The sequence below is a fragment of the Macrosteles quadrilineatus genome, unplaced genomic scaffold, assembly GCF_028750875.1.
Source record: "Macrosteles quadrilineatus isolate MER2022 unplaced genomic scaffold, UCM_ALF_1.0 Scaffold_12__1_contigs__length_5162894, whole genome shotgun sequence".
Classification (NCBI taxonomy): domain Eukaryota; kingdom Metazoa; phylum Arthropoda; class Insecta; order Hemiptera; family Cicadellidae; genus Macrosteles; species Macrosteles quadrilineatus.
In genome coordinates this window covers 2,739,770-2,759,547 of record NW_026542605.1, presented here as the reverse complement: position 1 = coordinate 2,759,547, position 19,778 = coordinate 2,739,770, and the positions used below count along the sequence as shown (strand labels likewise).

The window sequence follows — 19,778 nt, the reverse complement described above, 5'->3', positions numbered from 1 at the left end:
TATAACGAATTTTTTTTTATCCCCTAGAACTCTCCATAAGACACAATGCATATTTTACCTCTACATAACGAACAAACCATAACAACGACCTTGATTTAACGAATTTTTCATGATTTCGGCTAAAATAAGACACCTCAATATAACGAATTTATCATTGTCAGAACCTCTACATTGCGAATTTAACCTCTGCATAACGAATTGTCTACGTCTTTCCCTCGATATAACAAATCCCCCACCCAATTATTGTTTTGGGAAAATCTGTTTCTTTATCAAATAAAATGGAAAGGTCACGTCATCGCTTGCGCTAACATTCGTCTGCTCCGTTTTACATCTTTGTCTGCTGTTGCTGCGCGCGCTATGCTGCAACTGAGAACTGATTTCATTCTCTGAGGACTGATGACGACGTAATGTTTAGTAAGCTGTGATTGGGCGATATGGGATAACTATGGTGAATTTTAAAATTTTAAAAGAGAAACCTAAGAAAGAATATAAAAACAAAACCAAAGAGAAAGAATAGCAACATCGTTATTTTAACATTCCTTTTACTAGTGTTTTTATTATCCTTAAGTTGGCTATGATTATACACTTTTATAATGACTTATCTAATAATTTATTGTTTTCAATACGATTTGTTTCAACTAGCAACACCAATGCTATAGTTAATGATTATTATTGACATTCCTCTGTTGTGATAAATCAGTACTGTACTGTAGTAGCCTACCGGCCTATCGCGAGCAGTAGCTTACAAAACTTTCTACTGTTTTGTTTTGTTCTTTACATGGTTTATGACTTCGCAATACAGTGTTTGGCTAGGTTTTAGGAGGGTTAGAACAAGCTGTGATTTAAACTTAGCTTTTAACCTGTACCAAGGTCAATGCCATTGTCATGACTGTGCAATATTCAAGATCCCTTCCCTTTATTATGCCGGATAATTTAGATTCTACTGTACAATGTAAACACTACACTGTAAAGTATTGTAGCCTTTGCTACTTTAATTGTATTTTAATGAGGTCGAATCCCGACCTATATTGACCGACGCTGGTTCTGAACCTCGACTTAGCGAAATTCCTGCAAACCTAACCTCTATATAACGAACCTCGTTTTAACGAAATCCTTGATATAACGAATATTCAGTTCGGCCCCTTCAGATTCGTTATACTGAGGTTGGACTGTATTACAATGGAAAAAAGAGAGAAAGCCTGGACCATTTGATATACTAAAAAGAAAACTGAATTAACACTGTGCTGCATTTCTTAGTAATCATTGAAAGAGCTGATTTGCAAACTATGGAAACATAGGAAAGTCATAGAACACCACCAAGGAGAAGAAATAGAAATAATGTTTTTTTTTTTATTTAATCGCTATTAAGGACAACCTAATGCGGCTATGAGTAAGGCTATATGTAGAAAACGAAAACACTAAAAAACAAGAACAGCTTTTGAAAAATGATAAGATATGTATACTAGTTATTTTAAAAGTTTGTGTTGTTTCACAACCATGCAGCCTCAGAGTTGTAATAATAACTAGGTGAAACCCGTCGAAATCGACGGTTACTTTTGAGGCTTACGCTAATTCATCTAACTGCGATAAATTGAGTGAAATTATACATATTTTGAGCATTTAGCATTGATAAGTGTAAAAACAATAATGATATTAATTTCGTTAGTTACCAAATATGGTTGATCATTCAATGAATAAAATATAAAATATTTCCCATACTGTAGGCTACGTCATCGTAGTTGTTAGTATGCTATCTGGTATCTCTTCCTTTAGAAGAACCTTTAAATAGTATTAAAATCGTATTGGTGGATCTTTTGTAGTTAAACACTTCCGTGATTTCATCAGTGTAATGCAGATTAATCTATGATTTTATTTGAACAAAAAAATCTGTCTGTTGGGAAGACACGTTCTAACTTCAAAGGGAGGTATATCCGTTACAGTGTAAGTTTGATTTTTCCTTCGTCACGTCGCGTCAGTTCATATCGTACTTCTGTGCCGATTAATAACACTCTAGCACAGTTTTGAGAAATTGGTTGTGGTGTTACTGTTATAGCTGGAATTCCTTGACATGGGCAGGGTGTCTACCAACCGGGAAATCCGGGAAAACCGGGAATTGTACTTAAATTTTTACTGGCCATGAAATGTACGGGAATTGTCCTTAAATGCCAGACTATGTCCTTTAATTTTTAATGGGCCATAATTTTATTGATCGCTAGTTGGTTAGGAGCACATAAAAGGTTTATCAGATGTTTGTTTACATTTTCATAATTTATTACTAGAGTAATTATGCAATAAAAATCCCATTAACAATCTCAAACCCATTAATATTTTATCACGACAATCAAGTGTCAAGTCAAGTACTTCCAAGAACTGTTGACTCAGCAGCTAGCTCATAAAAGTTGTATCACTTTTATTCCTTTATAACTTCTTTTTTTATTACTAGGGTAATTATTATTAGATCCCAAACCTATTTTATCGTGAAAATAATAGCTTTATAATGGCTGTTAAATTTCCGCGGCCAGTGCCTAGTGCCATAAAACTGTTTATGGTTTCATATTAAACATTTAAATAATGTACAGTCTTATTTTGTAAGTTAACCCCTTTTTTATGGACATTTTATCTTTCAATTGACAAAACCACAAGCATTGTTGTTTGCATTAATGTTTTATTACTATGTAGGCCTGCTTGGTTTCAAATTATGTCATTGCATTTTCTGTATCTTTGTCTTATATTGTTGGCTATTCAGGTTTCAATGTTTTTTTGTTTCCCATATATTTATTTATTGAGTTGTATGCTTTAAGCAATCTAAATCTTTTGAACTAGAATGATGATAGTGACTTTGCTGCTATTATAACCTCATTGTTTGTTACTCAGTTTATATAGGCCCTCCTAAATAATTAGGTCTAGGCCTGGGTATTTTGATTCTTGAAAGAGCTGTAAAATATATTAAGAAAATGTAATTGAGCCTAACATAAACAACTAAAGATTGCTATGTGTGGATATTAACTTTGCAAATGAAAATACAATAATCTTACTCTATGCTTATTGCTTATTAATAGCCGCTTACCATACCTTGATTTTGTACTAAGAATTGAGTAACAATATGCATTAAAGATTTTTTTTTTCAAAAGTAGTCAAGGAAAACGTTGTGCCAGGGCGAATCATGCCAAATTAATCGGCCTGTATCGGATAAGCTATGTTATGAAGTTTACGTGACCGATGGAGATATTTGTCGCTATCGCAGGAGACAATGATTGCGTTTCTCTGTTTCACTATAAAAGCTTTACCTAAAATATAGGTAGGCCTATGTTTGTTTACTTTCAATAAATTACTATTTTGTAATTTTTAACTCTTATCTATTATTATTTACTTTTCTCTCTGGTACAACTACAGTGAATAACAAGATTAATACAGTTTGACAAATCAGGAAAATTATTCGGAAGGCCTAATGACACCGACAAAGGTTACGGCAAAGTGTCCTTAAATGTACGGGAATTGTCCATGAATTTTTTATCCAGAATGTAGTAGACACCCTGATGGGGGATGTCAGTTAGTTGTCTCAGCCTTATCAGTTACATAAAGTTGTCAATATAATCTACGGAATGTTAGGTGTAGTGGAATATACTTGAAGTGAGGTTGGCTTTTATTCTTGAACTGTTAGGGGCCTCCTCATTTATATGGTCATGCAGCTTCATTGGCAACAAATAATGCAAATGACATAGTAAGAGCACAATAAAATTCTTCCGTAGATGAATTTTCTGTTGGAGAAATGTAAAGCCGAATTATAAATGTCACAATGCGAGTTTGAGCATTTTGTAACTATATTATATGGGTAAGTTACATAGATTTTTTAGGTTGCTGCTCAGTGCACTTTAAGAATATATATTTTAGAGATAAATTAAATGGTTTTTTTGCTGAGTAGCGCTAGTAAACATGCACAACTCTTTTCGTTAGTCTAATAACATTCAAAGGCTCTCTAAGAGTTCAAGTTCTTATTTTTACACATATCTATATTATGTTTTCACTAAGCTTAATGAATACATCGAAGTAAAGTAACCTCTCTGAAAAGTCTGCAGTATATTGCAGTTTTCCAGCTTAATTACTTTCTAAATATGCACATATTTCTATATAAATTTTGAAATATGTTTTATCCAGTTGCTGTAAACCACTATTAATTTAACAAAATATGGACACGGCTCAAATGGGCACCGTGCCCTTCTGCACTTGTATTATTTTGTATTGTATTACACAATCGAAGATTTTTCCAATGATTGAAAGCATGTATGACAATAATCTTATGATGAACTGTCTAAAATAATATGATAAAATATAGGGAAAAGGTGTGAAAAAGGCAGACACCAACCGGTAAAATAGATATAAGATAGTTCAATAAGATACAATTGTAGGAGTTATTGTGATAAAATGATTTTCCACTCATCTCGTAATGGAACTTTATATTGCAACACAAATGATACAGAGAAAAATCAATTTTAAAATCAGAAAATAACATTGCAAATACTTCTTTTGGGACAATTCAGTAACTCCCAATAAATGTGTGTTAATTAAAACACAATTTTAAAATTAACAGCTGTTTTATTAAAAAGTATTATCCACATGACCAAAATGTAAACAAATCTGTGGAGGGATCTTTAAAGGCTTCTGGGGCAGAGCCCTAAGCGAATTTACCTCGTTTTTCTTTTGATAACTCATCTACAGACCAAGGCCTTTCTTTGGACACCTCTACCAAGCTTCTACGCCCAGCCGTTCTCTCAAATTAATGGAGACAAAGTTTCCAATAAATATTTAGATTCCTCCATGTTAATCTTATGGGAGAAAACCCAACTTTGATGGAAGATCCTGACCAAACTAATAAAGATATCAAAAAACGAAAAACACTTTGCAAAACTACAGATCAGGGCAATTTTTTTGACACTTTAATCATCAAAATCGGTCCAAAAATGAGGGAGCAGTTCTGTTCACAAAAATCGGCTTAGCGTATTATATATATAGATTGTTGTGACTCAAACGGGTGGCCTGGTATCTATTTTTATTGAAATAACTCAAACTAAACTCTTTTATATAAATTGTTATGATCAACTATAAAAGTAAAATGTAAACATTGAAAACAATAATCATATGTCTTGACCTTATTTGAAATTAACTAAACCATATGTTGTCAAGATAGACTAAAGGATATGACAATACTCATTATAGTGTCTGCTCTAGTGATGGTTGAAACCAGAATTTTCGAATCTCAAAACTAAAACCGAAACTTTGATGGATTTTATAAAAAATTAAAAAAATGTGTTCAGTAATCAAATGTACATCTAACTTACAATATACCAGTGCACTTTTGTACAATTTTTTACTCAGTCACGAAAAAAACTATTATTAAAATTTTTAGAATTGGGAATCATTTTAACTTACTAAATTTATTACTATACAATAAAATCGATGGGTTGGTTGGGTGGTTGATTTTTCAGTTGAGTTGAGAATATGTCACACTGCTTGAATAATTCATATTTTCAAAGAATAACCGTACAGTCGCTTCCTTCAAAACAATTTGTATATACATATTTATCATATGTAAGCTATCATTTTTAACTTGTTTTAGATTTTACATTTGATACTGTGCCAACAATTAATTGCCTTAGAGATGTGAAAGACAATTCAATAGGAGCAGTTGAAAGAACTATATATAAATAATTAATACAACAAAAAAGCATTTAGTTGGCCTACCTTCTGTATTTTAATGAATAAATAATTTATTAGTAAAATAAACTGTTTAGTGTTTGGTCAAATTAACATTAATTATTAATAAAAAAAGTGAAGTAAAAGATATAGTAAAGTAGTCAAATAAGGGGTATGGATTTTACTTACAAAGAGAGAAAAAAAAACTTGCAAGTAATTTAAATTTGGACTACATGTGATATATTTTAAAATAATTTAACATTTTTAAAGGTGTAAATTTGTCATATAAGTAACAAAATATTGTTTAGGTCTAACTCTAACTTAAAACTAATTATACAATTTATATTTAAGTGGAATAATATTTTGTACCAAGCAATTTCTAAAATCAAGTTAAGACAAATAGGCTAATATTTAAATAATGTTGAGATTGTAGCACAACGGATTGAGTTATCAAATAATTAAATAACTTACGTCATCAATCCATAAATTGCTGTGGAGTACGTGTGTCAACCATCAGGTCATCCTCAGCTCCACTGTCACTAGGTTGAATTTGTTTCTATGTTGCTTTGTAGCAACAGCGTCGATATATTAAATAAATAGTCCAAACACATTTTACATTTATCACACATACACGACACGTACGAAACATTTAGATAACGAAATAATGTGATTATAACACCGTGCGCACGGCTGGACGGGCTCAGGTTTGCTCAGAGTGTAGCCGCAAACCTGAGCCCGTCCAGCCATGCGCACGGTGTTATAATCACATTATTTCGTTATCTAAATGTTTCGTACGTGTCGTGTATGTGTGATAAATGTAAAATGTGTTTGGACTATTTATTTAATATATCGACGCTGTTGCTACAAAGCAACATAGAAACAAATTCAACCTAGTGACAGTGGAGCTGAGGATGACCTGATGGTTGAAACGCGTACTCCACAGCAATTTATGGATTGATGACGTAAGTTATTTAATTATTTAATATTTAAATACCTCAGAAGTATAGTTTTAATTCTCAAAGTTGTCTACACATTTCAAACAGCTTGATTAAATTGTCGCACTAGGTATGTCAATCTCTTTCATAGAATCAAATGACCCTTTTGCAACCATAAACTGTTTTACAGCAGTAGTATAGTAGTACAGTAAAGTTAGCAAAAAACACGACCTAAACTTAACATCCAAAGTGAAATCTAACTTTTTACTCCTAAATGTTCAATATAATCCGTATTGTATCTGTATCGGGCGTTGAAGTAGAAAAATATGTAGTTTTTTGTTTTCATGAACCACCTGTCTCAAAACCTCCTTTGCAGTTTGGAGCAAAATACATATGTTATTTAAATAAATTATTTACGATTAATAATTTCAAACTCTGTATCCATTCCGGTTTTAACAAGATTAGATAGCCAATTTGTTTGCAATTTTGCACTTGACTTGGTTTTGGATAAAACAAAAAAAAAATCAAAACATGAAACTGAAAAAAAACACAAATTCTCTTGTAACCCCCTTTACCTCAAAACCCGAAGCTCAAAATGGTAACGTTTACCTTACAATACGGGGACTATATTGAACCTTTGGAGTCAAAAGTTAGCTTTCACTTAGAATTTTGAGGTTTAATATTTAGGTCTAATTGCAGTGCTACATACTATTATGTAAGAAGTTGTTATAATTTGCAAAAATTATGTATGAGCCAGTAAGTGAAAATCCACATATACATACAAAATGTAATAGCTATCATTAAATTATGTACAAGATAATGATATAATTTTAAATGGGATTGTGATTGTGTAATAACACCAGTAATAAATTGAGGAAGTGATAAATCTTTTATGTGCTTCTAACAAACTACGGCTGGAATCCCCCCCAAAGGTCTACAATAATAACCACAAAATTCCCCCCAAAAAATCTGCCGATGTTGCAGCTTGCGACATTAAACCCCCCTGTAGGCACCCCAGATGAGGTGCTTGGGAAAGACTGCTCATCCGCCTTTCTATTAAAAATATCAAAGTTTAGTAGAATACCTAAATAGTTGTTAAACTTGTTTTATGTTTTCTCTTTTACAGACAAATCAATAGAACATATATTGGACACTGTTTTGAAATCCAAATTCTTCATCAAGAAATACAGCGAGATTTGCTGCCCCATAATGGCGTAAGTTAAGATCAACAACTCACTTTAGCTCTTGTACAGTAGACTCCCTCTTATCCGGACTCCTTGGGACCGGGGCCAGTTCGGATAACGGGTTTTCCGGTTAAACCGACGTCCCAAAAAATTGTAAAACAGAAGAAGGCTTAAATGCGTACTGTATATAGTATTTGACTTAAATTTAGAAGAGCATTAAATTTAGACATGTGATCAGTGGTCTCAAGTCTTCCCCCCGAGAACAGTCGTTTTAGTACCACCCACTTCCTGCAGATCTAGTCCAGTTAAACGGATGTGCTGATAAAAATTGTTTGGTTAAAGAGATGTCATTTCCCCCGAGTGTAGTCCGGTTAAACCGATGTCCGGTTAAAAGGTGTCTGGATAAGAGGGTCTACTGTACCTATTAATATTTTCTAAAAGTATAATATTGCTGTGTTTTTTACCAAGGTTCACGGTTCAATAGTTATTCTTTTCAAAAAATTAAAATGGCCGTCATTTTAAACTTTTAAATTGCAAAATTTTGAATTTTTTTCATGTTGACACTGGTACTAAGATTCATGCAAAATATTGAAGTTGTAAGTATAACGGTTATTGAATAAATATTATTTAACGTTTAAAAATACAAAATGGCAACCCTGTGAGTAAATCATTGACTTGTAGACAGGTAAATATTTCAATTATTTCTAAACCGTGAAATAATACCTTAAGAGAGTTGCTAAACATCCTGTATAATGTGGATTAGCTGAGTAGCTAAATGGTTATAGTCTTTGTCTAACAAAAGTGGCAACCTATATGATCCTAAATAAAGAAAATCTTTGATGGTTTTAAACTGGACTCAGCAAACCTTGATTGTTGGGCCTCCAATAAATAGTCTTGGTTAAAGAAACAAATGGTCTTAAATAGTAAGAAGGCTACACAAGGCATCTGACTCCATTCTACCACTTAAATTTGTATTATTTTCTAGACAATTTCTACGGTTTTTCAGCTCTATATTAAAGAATGTATTTCTCTTCAGATTTAAATAATAAAGACTCCTGTTCAGTGTTCCATATGATTTTGTAGGAGGGTATTAAGAGAAAGACCAGGGAGGCTGTATGAAGCCTCATACATTCGCTACATCTTGTCTTTTAAGCTGTGGAAGAAGCTAGCAGGAAAGGATCATTATGCCACAATCAACAAAGAAGCTGTAACTAAGTTGACTCCTCCACCAGACTTTACTGAGAAACTAAAGACTGGTCTATTCTCCAACGTTCTCCCCTATGTCTCAAAATCGGAAAAAGACAGAATCACATTGTTTTTCATGCAATCGCCCTTCAATGTGAAGAAAAAAGCACAAGTAAGTCCATTTACAGGCTCATGTTAAACTGACATTATTTTCATAGTAATTTTGTGTGTGTCAAATTGTAAGTATTGCACTGCTCATACCCTTGTGTTGCTCCAAGTATTCCACAACCTGAGTACAGTAAGGTTGAATAACCATTTATAAATAACTAGCTGTTGCCTGTCGGCTTCGCCCGACATATTTTTGAGTTTTATTATGAACTGTCTGAAGTTGTGACTTCACTACAGGCTAACATGACCTTTTTGACACTTTTAAAAAGGTACTATTAACAACTAGTTGTTACCCACGAGCTTCACCCCTTTGACATCATAAAGTATTAATAAAACCAAAGATTACATATGCTACGCAATATGTAATCTTTGATACAACTATTGATTGGTTATGTTAAGCTGAAATAAACAAAACAGAATACTAATACAAACAAATAATCTCACCTGATTATAATAAGGTAATAAATTGAAAGAATAACATACAAATGAATACAGCTGAGGTACTTTTAGCATTAGGTGTATGGAAAATTTCCTTTGGAAAGCAATTACAACCTTAAAGGGCAATTTAAGAAAAAATTGATAATTTTGCGCAAGGTTTCTCGTAATGACGAACATTTTAAGAATATGGTTTATGGGTGTGTGACTTGTAGTTTTCTCGAAAGTTCATGGGTACTTTTGGCTTTATATATAGATAACGATATTGGTATGATCCAAGTGTCTGTTAGAGGGGTTGGGTGGTTTTCTGTATAGTCAATGGACTTTTGTAAATTGAATTTTTTATAACAATATGCTCCACAATCATATAAGAACACTTTTGGTATGATTCATCCTAATACAGACATGGGTTTTCTTGTGTTTCACAAATGATCAACATTTGGTATAAACTCAAACTGTTTATGCCATCTATTAAGAGAGTACAGCTAGGTAATTGGCATACTCAAGCCTTTTAATGTGTGGGTAAAATATTTGTTATAAGTTGAAAAGATCAAATTTTGTACTGTTCAGGTATTTCTAAAAGAGGAGAAAAAGATGCAACCAAACTTGGACTTAGAAAGAAGCCTACTCTTTGATGATGACCTGCAAATAAGCTTCTTAGACGATGACAACGATGTGAGTTTAGTTTTAAATGTTTCTATCAATGATCAAACATAAATTACTACCATATTTTTTTCAACAGGCTCAGCGAGCTAATCTTATTACTAGGGATGGACAAGATTGGATTTTTAGTTCGAGACGAGACGAGACGAGATTTTTTATTTCTCATATGATTTCGAGACGAGATTGAGACGGGATTTCCCTTCTCATACACAACGGGAAATGCATGTTCGGAATTTTTACCTGATTTTGAAACATTGTTAGATGACTGTTTAAATACAAAAATAATGATAATAGGCAAGAATATTTACAATCTTTTATTAAAAAACATCAGCATAACATTTTTTTATTAATCACGTCTAACTTATTAAAAATGCCTACGATTAGGAAACATAGTGATATCAGTTAGGATAGAGTTCAACTTATCCTAAAATAAAATAAATCATAAAATAAAATATTAATTTTTATAAAATAGTTACTTGTTTTGACTTTTTTTATAGTAATAAAACATTCCTCACACTGCTAACACTTAACAAAAAACTCTTCAAATGTTATTAAAATAATTAAAGTAATATTTACGTTTGAAGAATTAATTAAATAAGAACGCCTTCGCAAAGTAAACGCAACTACAACACGCTCCTGTATTGCAGGTATTGCATTGACTTTCTGCAGGCGTTTTTTTTTTTATTTATTTATTTTTTTTTTCTCGTCTCGATAAAAATCTCGCCCAAAAAGAAATCTCGTCTCGTGTAACGAGATTTAAAAATTCCCGAAAATTTCCCGAAATTTCGAGACTTGACCATCCCTACTTATTACACTCAACTCCCCTTAAGGAAAGTGTTTCTTGTTGCTACGGTCCCCTTTTGATGTTGTGTTATATTGTGTAGGTGGATCGGCTTTGGGATTTTTTTGTTGAAATATTAACCACACAGTAACAGTTTATGTAGTTTAATGTAGCAAATAAATGTCAATTATTATTTGTACAACTTTCCTATTTGGAGTTAAACTAAGTTAGTCACTACGGTTTGCTAAATACAAGCTGTTATTTAGTAGGGGTGTGCGATGCAGCATATTTTTTTCGATTCGATGCATCGATGCGATTCAAAGAATTTCGGTTCGAATCGATGCGATTCGATTCGATGCAGCACTGCATGATTTTCTTCAAAAATTAAATACAACATGTGTTTCTGTAACTGATCCTTTACCTTAAAAAAAGTTTAAGTAAAAAATGTACTAAATAAAATTATGAACAAGAGGATAGTTGCTGACCTAACCTCATTAGTGGACACTGCTAATTTTATGGTTGGCCTAAGGAAATTTACCCTTCACTAACAATTAGAATAAGCCTATATATCAATAAAGCAATCGTTAAGTTTATTATTATTGACCTGTATTAAATAAAATAGAGTTTATTTTATGACGTGCGGTAGTATTGTTACTTAGTTTTCACATTTATATTTGTTGGCTTTCAATACTTCTGGTTCATTCTTAAATCAGCACGAACCAAAAAAGTTGATAATCAGTGTTTCCTGTCTATTTTAGTGATGGTCGGATCCGGATATCGGACTACCGGATCCGCCGGATCTGGGCTAGACCGACGCCCGATCGTATCCACAAAAAATTGGATCTTGGCAAGACCCCACTACACTACTTGTGTAGTGGGGTCTTGATCTTGGGCTGGATCCGGTTTTAATGGATCCAATTTTATTTATACTATTATCACAAAATGGGCGAGTATTCGAGATTTTGAGTTCGAGTTAAGTACGGCCTTGAAACTCGAGCTTATCTTTGAACTCGCTAGTTTGGTATAAAATTGTAAAAGATCAATATTTGTTGAAATGTAACTTGTGTTTACATAAAATGATGGATAATTTGTATTACTGTAGATTCTACAGTCATACAAATATAGAAATAAGCAAGAGGTAGTTGTCCTAACCTATTTTTATAGCTGTCACGACAGAATAGGTCAACTCAAAGCAGTCGCCGGCGACTGACTGGCAATCAAGTGGCAATGGCAATGGTATACTGACTTGACACAGAATAGAATGACATGATCGGTAGTGATTTTGTTTTAAAGTAGGCCTACTGTTTCACAATAGAAAATTTCACTACTGAACTGTTACGTAAGCAATAAATTTATGTTTATAAAAGTCAGAATAGAAACACTATAAAGGCAAAACAAAACAATAGAAGGGAGGCAGGCGTTGTGCAATGACCTCGAAATGAGCGGAATAGTAACATTGAGTAGGGGGTTGGAAGGGGGGGAAGGGAAGGGACCTTTGAGCTATATTTAGATTAGACTAGACTTTCACCACTTTGCAAATGGCTGGGTATGGGGATTACAATAGCAGGTTTTTTCCTTGCCTGGTTTGACTTTTGTTTTTTTGTGTAGGAGATTTGAATAATCAAAAATATAATTTGAATTGACCACAATTATTTAGCATTGATAATACAATTTGCAAGGGACCAAGAGGAAATAGAACAAAACACTAAAATTAATAGAATAACACACAAAGTAAACAACAAATTAAATACAGAACATGGTGACTTAACACTGTCACTGTCACTCAATTTTGTTGTCTAGAAGGGTCGGTGAACTAATAAATAAATAGCCAAAACCAGTTTCCTCCCCCTCTAACCACCACCCCTCCCCCCCTAAGCCGGGACGCCCAACACTTTGTCCTTGAAACACCCTAGACAATAGACAATAGACAATATTTCTTTATTTACATAATTCATAGAGAATAGTAATGCGTCAACAAATTTTTGATGGTTAACTTAAAACTATTTACAACATTGTAGAGTTGAGGGGAAGATCCATTGGTGCTGTTTTTTTTAGGAATTCGGCTTCTGTGTAAAATGGTCTGTCCTGTAGCCATGATGTCAATTTGTTCTTGAAGTGTGGCAGTGGTAGTGTCTTGAGCTGCTCAGGTAGATGATTGTAATACAAAGCTCCTTTGTACGCTGGTTTCCTTTCAAATAGGCTGAGATGATGTGGTGGCAAGGCAAAGTTTGAGGCATGCCTTGTGTTGAACTGATGTATGTCCTGGTGTCTTGTTTGTTGTGAGCTTATTGCGTGCAGGATTGTTTCACGTATGTATAGTGATATTACAGTGAGGATTTTGAATTGTTTGAAGTGTTCTCGGCAGCTTTCCTGATAGTGAATGCCTGCCAGGCATCTGATCGCTCTTTTCTGTTGTTTGAGGACCCTTTCTATGTTTGTGTTCGCTGTTCCTCCCCATGTAGTTATGGCATACCTCAGGTGTGATTCAAAAAGGGCAAAGTAAGCTACTTTAGCCACATCCAGGCCACTTATTTGCTTCATTCTGCGAATCACGTAGATACCTGAAGAAAGCTTCATGCAAAGTTGGTCTACATGTGGTTTCCAAGTTAGTTTTGAATCAATCATAACACCTAGGTGCTTCGTTGTTTCTTTTAATTCTACTTGAGGCAGTGGTATTAGTTGTGTATTCTTGTTTTTGGTCACAAAAGCCATTTGTACGGTTTTTGTTTCATTCAGGACTAGATCATTTTCTGAGCAGTATTGTTTAGTTTGGTTGAAATAGGTGGTTGTGTTTCTTTCTAGCATTACTGCTTGTTTATCAGTAATTGTGAGGACTGTATCGTCTGCATACATGACTGTATGACAGTCGCTTTGAAGCCAGTCTGGCAAGTCATTTGTGTGAAGGAGGAATAATACTGGGCCGAGCACAGAGCCTTGAGGCACCCCTCTTATTACATTAGCAGTTTTTGAGTGGACTTTTTGAGTGGTGTTGTTGTTGGTGTAGTTGATCTCAACTAGTTGTTTTCTATCTTTTAGATAGCTTTCAAACCAATTCGCTTCTTTTCCTGTTATGCCCAAGGTTTTTAGTTTTTGGAGTAGCTGGGCATGGTTTAGGCAGTCAAACGCCTTGCTGAAGTCTAAAAATAGACTAGTGACCATGCAGCCCTCTTCCAGCTTGTCTATTATATGTTCTATAAGTTGTATCAGGGCTGTTGCTGTTGATCTCTCTTTCAAAAATCCATGCTGTTGGTTTGTAAGAAGGTTGTGGTGTTCAAGGTAGGTCAGTAGTCTCTGGAGAACAATTTTTTCTATTATTTTTGAGAATGTGGGAATGAGTGAGATTGGTCTGTAGCTTCCAGTGTCAGTTTCTGGTCCTTTTTTATACTTCGGATATATTTTAGCTGTCTTTAATTTTGTTGGGAAAACTCCTTGGTTCAGGGACTTGTTGATTATGTTTGTGAGCGGGCCGGTAAGTGCTTCTTTACATTTTTTTGTAATTTTTGCTGATATTTCATCGATGCCTGAGGAAGTTTTTGGTTTTAAGGAGTCTATAGCTTTCATTACTTCTGCATGTGTTGTTGGGTGAAACTGTAGGTTGTGGTCTGTTATGGGTGGTATGACTTGGGGGATGCTGTTTGGGTTTGTGTTGTTGGCTTGGAGTGTCCTGTCTGCTACTGTGGCAAAGAAAGTGTTAAAGTGGTTTGCTACTTCATGAGGGTCACTTATTTGTTCTCCATTTATCTGAAGCATTAGCTGGTTTTCTGTACTTCTTTCTGCTTTTCTTTCATTGTTTATTACCTGCCACAGAGCTTTTGATTTATTTTGTGCTTGGTTGATGTGTGCTGCAGTGTTTTCTTTCTTGAGGGTTTTCAGTCTTAGGTCATATTCTTTTTTCTTGGCTGCTGTCTCTGCTTTGTCTTCCGCTCGCCCTGTACGTTGTTCTTTTTCCAAGGCATTAATGTAGTTGTTTTTGAGCCTCGTGCATTCATTGTCCCAATACTGCCTTTTTTTGTGCTGTCGCCTTCTTACAGTTCTAAGGGGGCAGGTTTCATTGAGAGCTGTTTGTATGGTGTTGTGGAAATTGTTGTAGGCTTGATTTACATCTTCTGTCAGCAGAACGTTATTCCAATTCTGTGTTAGCAGGTTTTCTTTGAGAAGTGTCATCCCTCTTTTGGTGTATATTCTCTTTTTTTCATTTGTTGTGCTATGGCTAGGCTTGGGCATGTTAATTGTAGCAAACTGTGCTGAGTGGTCAGAGAGTCCTGACATGACAACAGAAGTTTGTATTAGCTCTGAGTTTATATTTGTACAGATCCAGTCTATTGATGTTGAGGAATCTTTTGAGACTCTTGTGGGTGGTAGTATCATCCTGACTATGCCATAGCTGGTTAGAAGCTCCTCTAGTTTTGCATCATCATTATTTTCTGTAAGGTTGTCTACATTTATGTCTCCCATGAGAACTGTTTGTTTGTGTGTATGTAGAGTGTCGTCTAATTGTTCTGTTAGGATGTTAATTGCTTCTTCTAATTTTGCGCTGGGTGGTCTGTAGACTCCTAATACTTGGACTATTTGCTTTCTGAGTTTAATTTCAAAGAGTGCTGTTTCACATTTGAGCTCGGATTCATCTTTACTGGTTCTGATTAGCTTGATATCTTTCTCTAGGCCGTTTTTTACATATCCTACGACTCCTCCTTTTATATGTTCCTTCCTTGAGAAGCCGCCTAGCAGTGAGTAGCCTTCAATGCAGGTTTTTTTAAGGTTGTCTTGAGGTAGGCCATGCTCCGTTACTATTAAAAGGTCTGGTCTTTCGTCATCTAGGAAGTGGCTCAGTCTGTCTACTTTGTTTGCCAGCCAGTTTGCCTAGCCTCTGAAACAATAAACCCTTCACCTGCGTTGCTGTTTTGACAACAGGTTTATGAATGCGTTCACTATTTTTCATTTTCCAGAATTAACTATCAATTATTGAATTATTTTATTATTATTATTTGCAAGTTACAAATAGGAAACTACATGACATTATTCAATGACCCATGTATTATCAAAAATTTATAATTGATTACTTATTTTGATAATAAAAAGCATTCATTACAGCACGCAGCACTTATTGATATATATATGTATATATGTATATATAATCATCAAAGTATCTGTTACTTTATACAAAATAAAATAGGTACAAAATTGTGTGGCCAGTCAAACTTTATAAACAAACATTTTATTCTATAAAATACTGATGTTATAAGGGGTTGGTTTAAAGGAAATAAAATACAAAACAGATTAAAATTATTTTGATAAACGATAGAAAGGTTATGGGATTGATTGAAGTAAAATAACCACAGGGAATCTTAAGTACAAAAGTCGTCAACCACAATTTGTTTAATCAGTACGTTAGAGAGAGAGGGGGGGAGAGAGAGATAGCAGATAGGGGCGTTTGATAGGGAATCTGAAGAAGTAAACAAACAAGGAACAACAACGCGACAATACTCGTTTATAACCTTATTGTCAAATCTAGGTATTTGTAAGACAAAAGAAAATCACACCGTTTTAAACTTTAACCTAATTTTATACTCTTTACAAACAAACACGTCCTACATAACGGTTCTTGATATTTATCAATGTATCTTAGCAATCGTCACTTGCTCCATTGAAACACGAACGGAACGTCGATTGGCTGACATGACAGTGCAGTGTGGCCTCTCGACCAATAAGAACTCTTGTTACATACTTTGATTTATCTTAGATGGTCAACATTTACCATTCATTATAATATTACAAAATCAACATGGACTATGCGTATGGTGTTTTTCAATCAAAACTTATGTTATAGTAGCACTTAAAACTTCACTTAAACCCTTAAACTAGGTAGATAGTACAGATATAATATGGATCTACTTTTTGGTGCAATAGGCAAGTGCAAGCCTAACCCTCTGACTTCGATGTTGTAATTGAATCAAATTTTTCTAATGATGCGTAATGCAGGGATGAAACTGAACATTTAGACAAGTTTAGGTTATTTATTTTGTTCTAAAAATAAAAATAATACATGAAAAGGTCTGACTTATTGGTACAGACATTTTTAGTATAATTTCGTGTTGAGGACACTCGCGCGCCGGTTGTCTGAGACTGAATTCTGACTGTCTGACATCTTGAAATGTAGATTGTATTGTGTTGTGCAATATCATCTGCCTGCAGAGAGAACAGCTGAAAATAAACTTTAGCTGTTTTGAACTAAATAGTGTGCTAAGTTGGTTACTAAAGTTGTTAGCGTGATTACAAAACTAATATATATCAAATAAATAAATGTTGAAATAAAATATCTATCCATCCCTGTCGGCTGTCGGTATCGGCGGAATCGGGCGAAATCGATGTTTGGCAATCGATTCTTGATACCGATATTCCTAGTATCGGAAAATGTCCGAGTATCGGTGGTAGGTGGTAGCGATAATTGACATTTCCCTATCTAAAACTCATTTTGGAGTCCTAAATTAGTTTTAAATATGCATCGGGACGTAATCGTTGCACCGGGAGTTAACCGATGCATCGGTCTTTTTCGATGCATCGAGACCAAATCGATGCATCGTGATTTCGATGCATGCTGCATCGAATCGAATCGAAATTTCGATGCATTTTCGATGCATCGCACACCCCTATTATTTAGTAAAAAACACTGGTGGAATGGTGATAGTATAAGCGTCATAAGTCACTACGCACACGCATGGAGTCTCAAGTCTCAAAATAGCGTCGGCGTAGTCTATTCTCCCCGCACATGTACAACTGAACTCACTCCCTCAGCATTCTCTGTCTGACTGCCTTACACTACCGTACCCGAAACGAGTATCCTACACGACATGCACACCATGGTGGTGTTTTTTGGATATTTTGTACTTTTACCGACGCTCTGTCAAATGGCGCGCCTGACGTTCATTTCTACAAATAGTTATTGATTTTTTACTGAAGAATTCTTGCTGTGACGTCCAATTTACCTCCGTTCTTGAATTTATGTTAGTCCATTGATTTATTTATATATACTAGTGGTCATCCAGTGGTCGAAAACTCGACCAGAAACATGTAATGTGGGCCTACACATATTGACTATTGGATACTGAAGTATCCCATCTACTGTCCATTTTCTACTGACCAACTGTCGCCATTTTTTAAAATTAAAAACATGTAGTTGTGAGAGCCAGTTACCGAATGCGTGTCCTAAATTCTATTTTGTACCTTATTTTTTGTTGCTGACAAAGTTGATGGGTCGTAACAGTTGCTATATATCATAATAAGTCATTCTATAAGTTTGACTTGGTAAAAAACATTGTGTATTTGACAGAAATTAGTCATTTAGATCAGCGCAATCTGTTGGTAGCTCACATCAACTACGACGAGTTTAAAGAAAAAAAACTGGTGACAACTTTAACATGGGGATGGAATGTAAAGGTACCGGCTCCTCTATTTTCACCCTACGTTGTAATTAAAACATGTGATTTTCCAAAATAAACTTAACACACACTTTTTTAAAAAAAGTTCTATATTTCGGCATTAGCCTTCCTCAGGAACAAACAAACAATAACATGTTATAACTTGTAATAATTTGTTATTGTTTGTTTGTTCCTGAAGAAGGCTAATGCCGAAATATAGAACTTTTTATAAAAAGTGTGTGTTAAGTTTATTTTGGAAAATGATATAGCCGTTTGGCAATATTATGAAGAAACAATGTTAAAACATGTGATTGTAATTTCTTCCATTTGTTTTGATTTTCTGTTTATATCTCGTTATTATTTTGTCACCGTCATAAAGCCATAAAGCCCATATTATTTTTTTTTATTTCAAATCCATTTTTTGTGCTTATATTTGAGCCTATTTTAATTTTTGAAGGGATTCTGCACTTCTAGAGGAAAATATCTTTCCACCAGTTTGCGTAGATTTTCCCTGCGATGCACACAAGCTGAGAAAAAAGGTTTTAATGAAACATGCTTGCCTATTAATATATAGATAGATATTATTTAATTTAAAGATTTGAACCATCACATTGTTTTAAAATAAAACTAAATCTTTAGATAAAGAATTCCATTTTATGAACTACAAGTGAGTTTGTTTACAAAAACAATATAATAACAATTAACAACCATATGACTTTATAGTCATATGTCATCTCCCTTTTTCAATTATAAGTCAAGTCTTTTGGGAGGATTTACTCTTCATGATGACTTTCTACTATCTACGTCTTTAACTCCATTTCCAGCTTTACTTCCTTTCACTTTACTTGCTCCTGCCGGTTCTTCAACGTCATAAAATCGTTTCTTCATAAACCAAGAGTTCCTTCGATAAATATTCCCATCTGGAGTTTCTATAAGGCATGATCTTGGCTCCGGACCTTTTCTTAAGACTGTAGCTGGCTGCCAGTCTCTGTGTTCTATTCTATACAGTACTTTTTTTCCTTCTTCAAATTCTAAGTTGTTCTTTTTTGTTCTGTTACTGTATTGTCTGGATTTTTCCCGAATATTTTTCAATTCATTGTGAACATTTTGAATTATTTTAGGTTGCAGAATTTTATCTGTGCTAGGGAGCAGTGTCCTTGTTCTGCGCCCCATTAATCTTTGAGCTGGAGATCCAAGATTTTTCCGGGATATATTTCTTTTATGAAGTAGGGCGAGATAAACATCCGTCTTTTCTTCTAGATATTTCTAACAAGTGTTTAAACAACTCAACAAGATGTAACTAGAATTATTCGGAATATTG

At 34.3% G+C, this 19,778-nt stretch overlaps 1 protein-coding gene across 2 annotated transcripts in view; it reads left to right on the top strand.

Moving 5' to 3' along the window:
- LOC129004851 (uncharacterized) overlaps positions 1-19,778 on the top strand; it is a 64,490-nt gene that overhangs the window by 21,892 nt on the left and 22,820 nt on the right. For both annotated transcript variants that reach the window (XR_008491774.1, XM_054433523.1), the window contains exons 6-8: positions 7,753-7,840; positions 8,894-9,167; positions 10,169-10,273. Coding sequence is in view for 1 of the 2 variants with exons in the window: in XM_054433523.1 (XP_054289498.1) it covers positions 7,753-7,840; positions 8,894-9,167; positions 10,169-10,273 (467 nt within the window). In the remaining variant the exon portion in view is untranslated. The remainder of the gene's footprint in view (positions 1-7,752; positions 7,841-8,893; positions 9,168-10,168; positions 10,274-19,778) is intronic.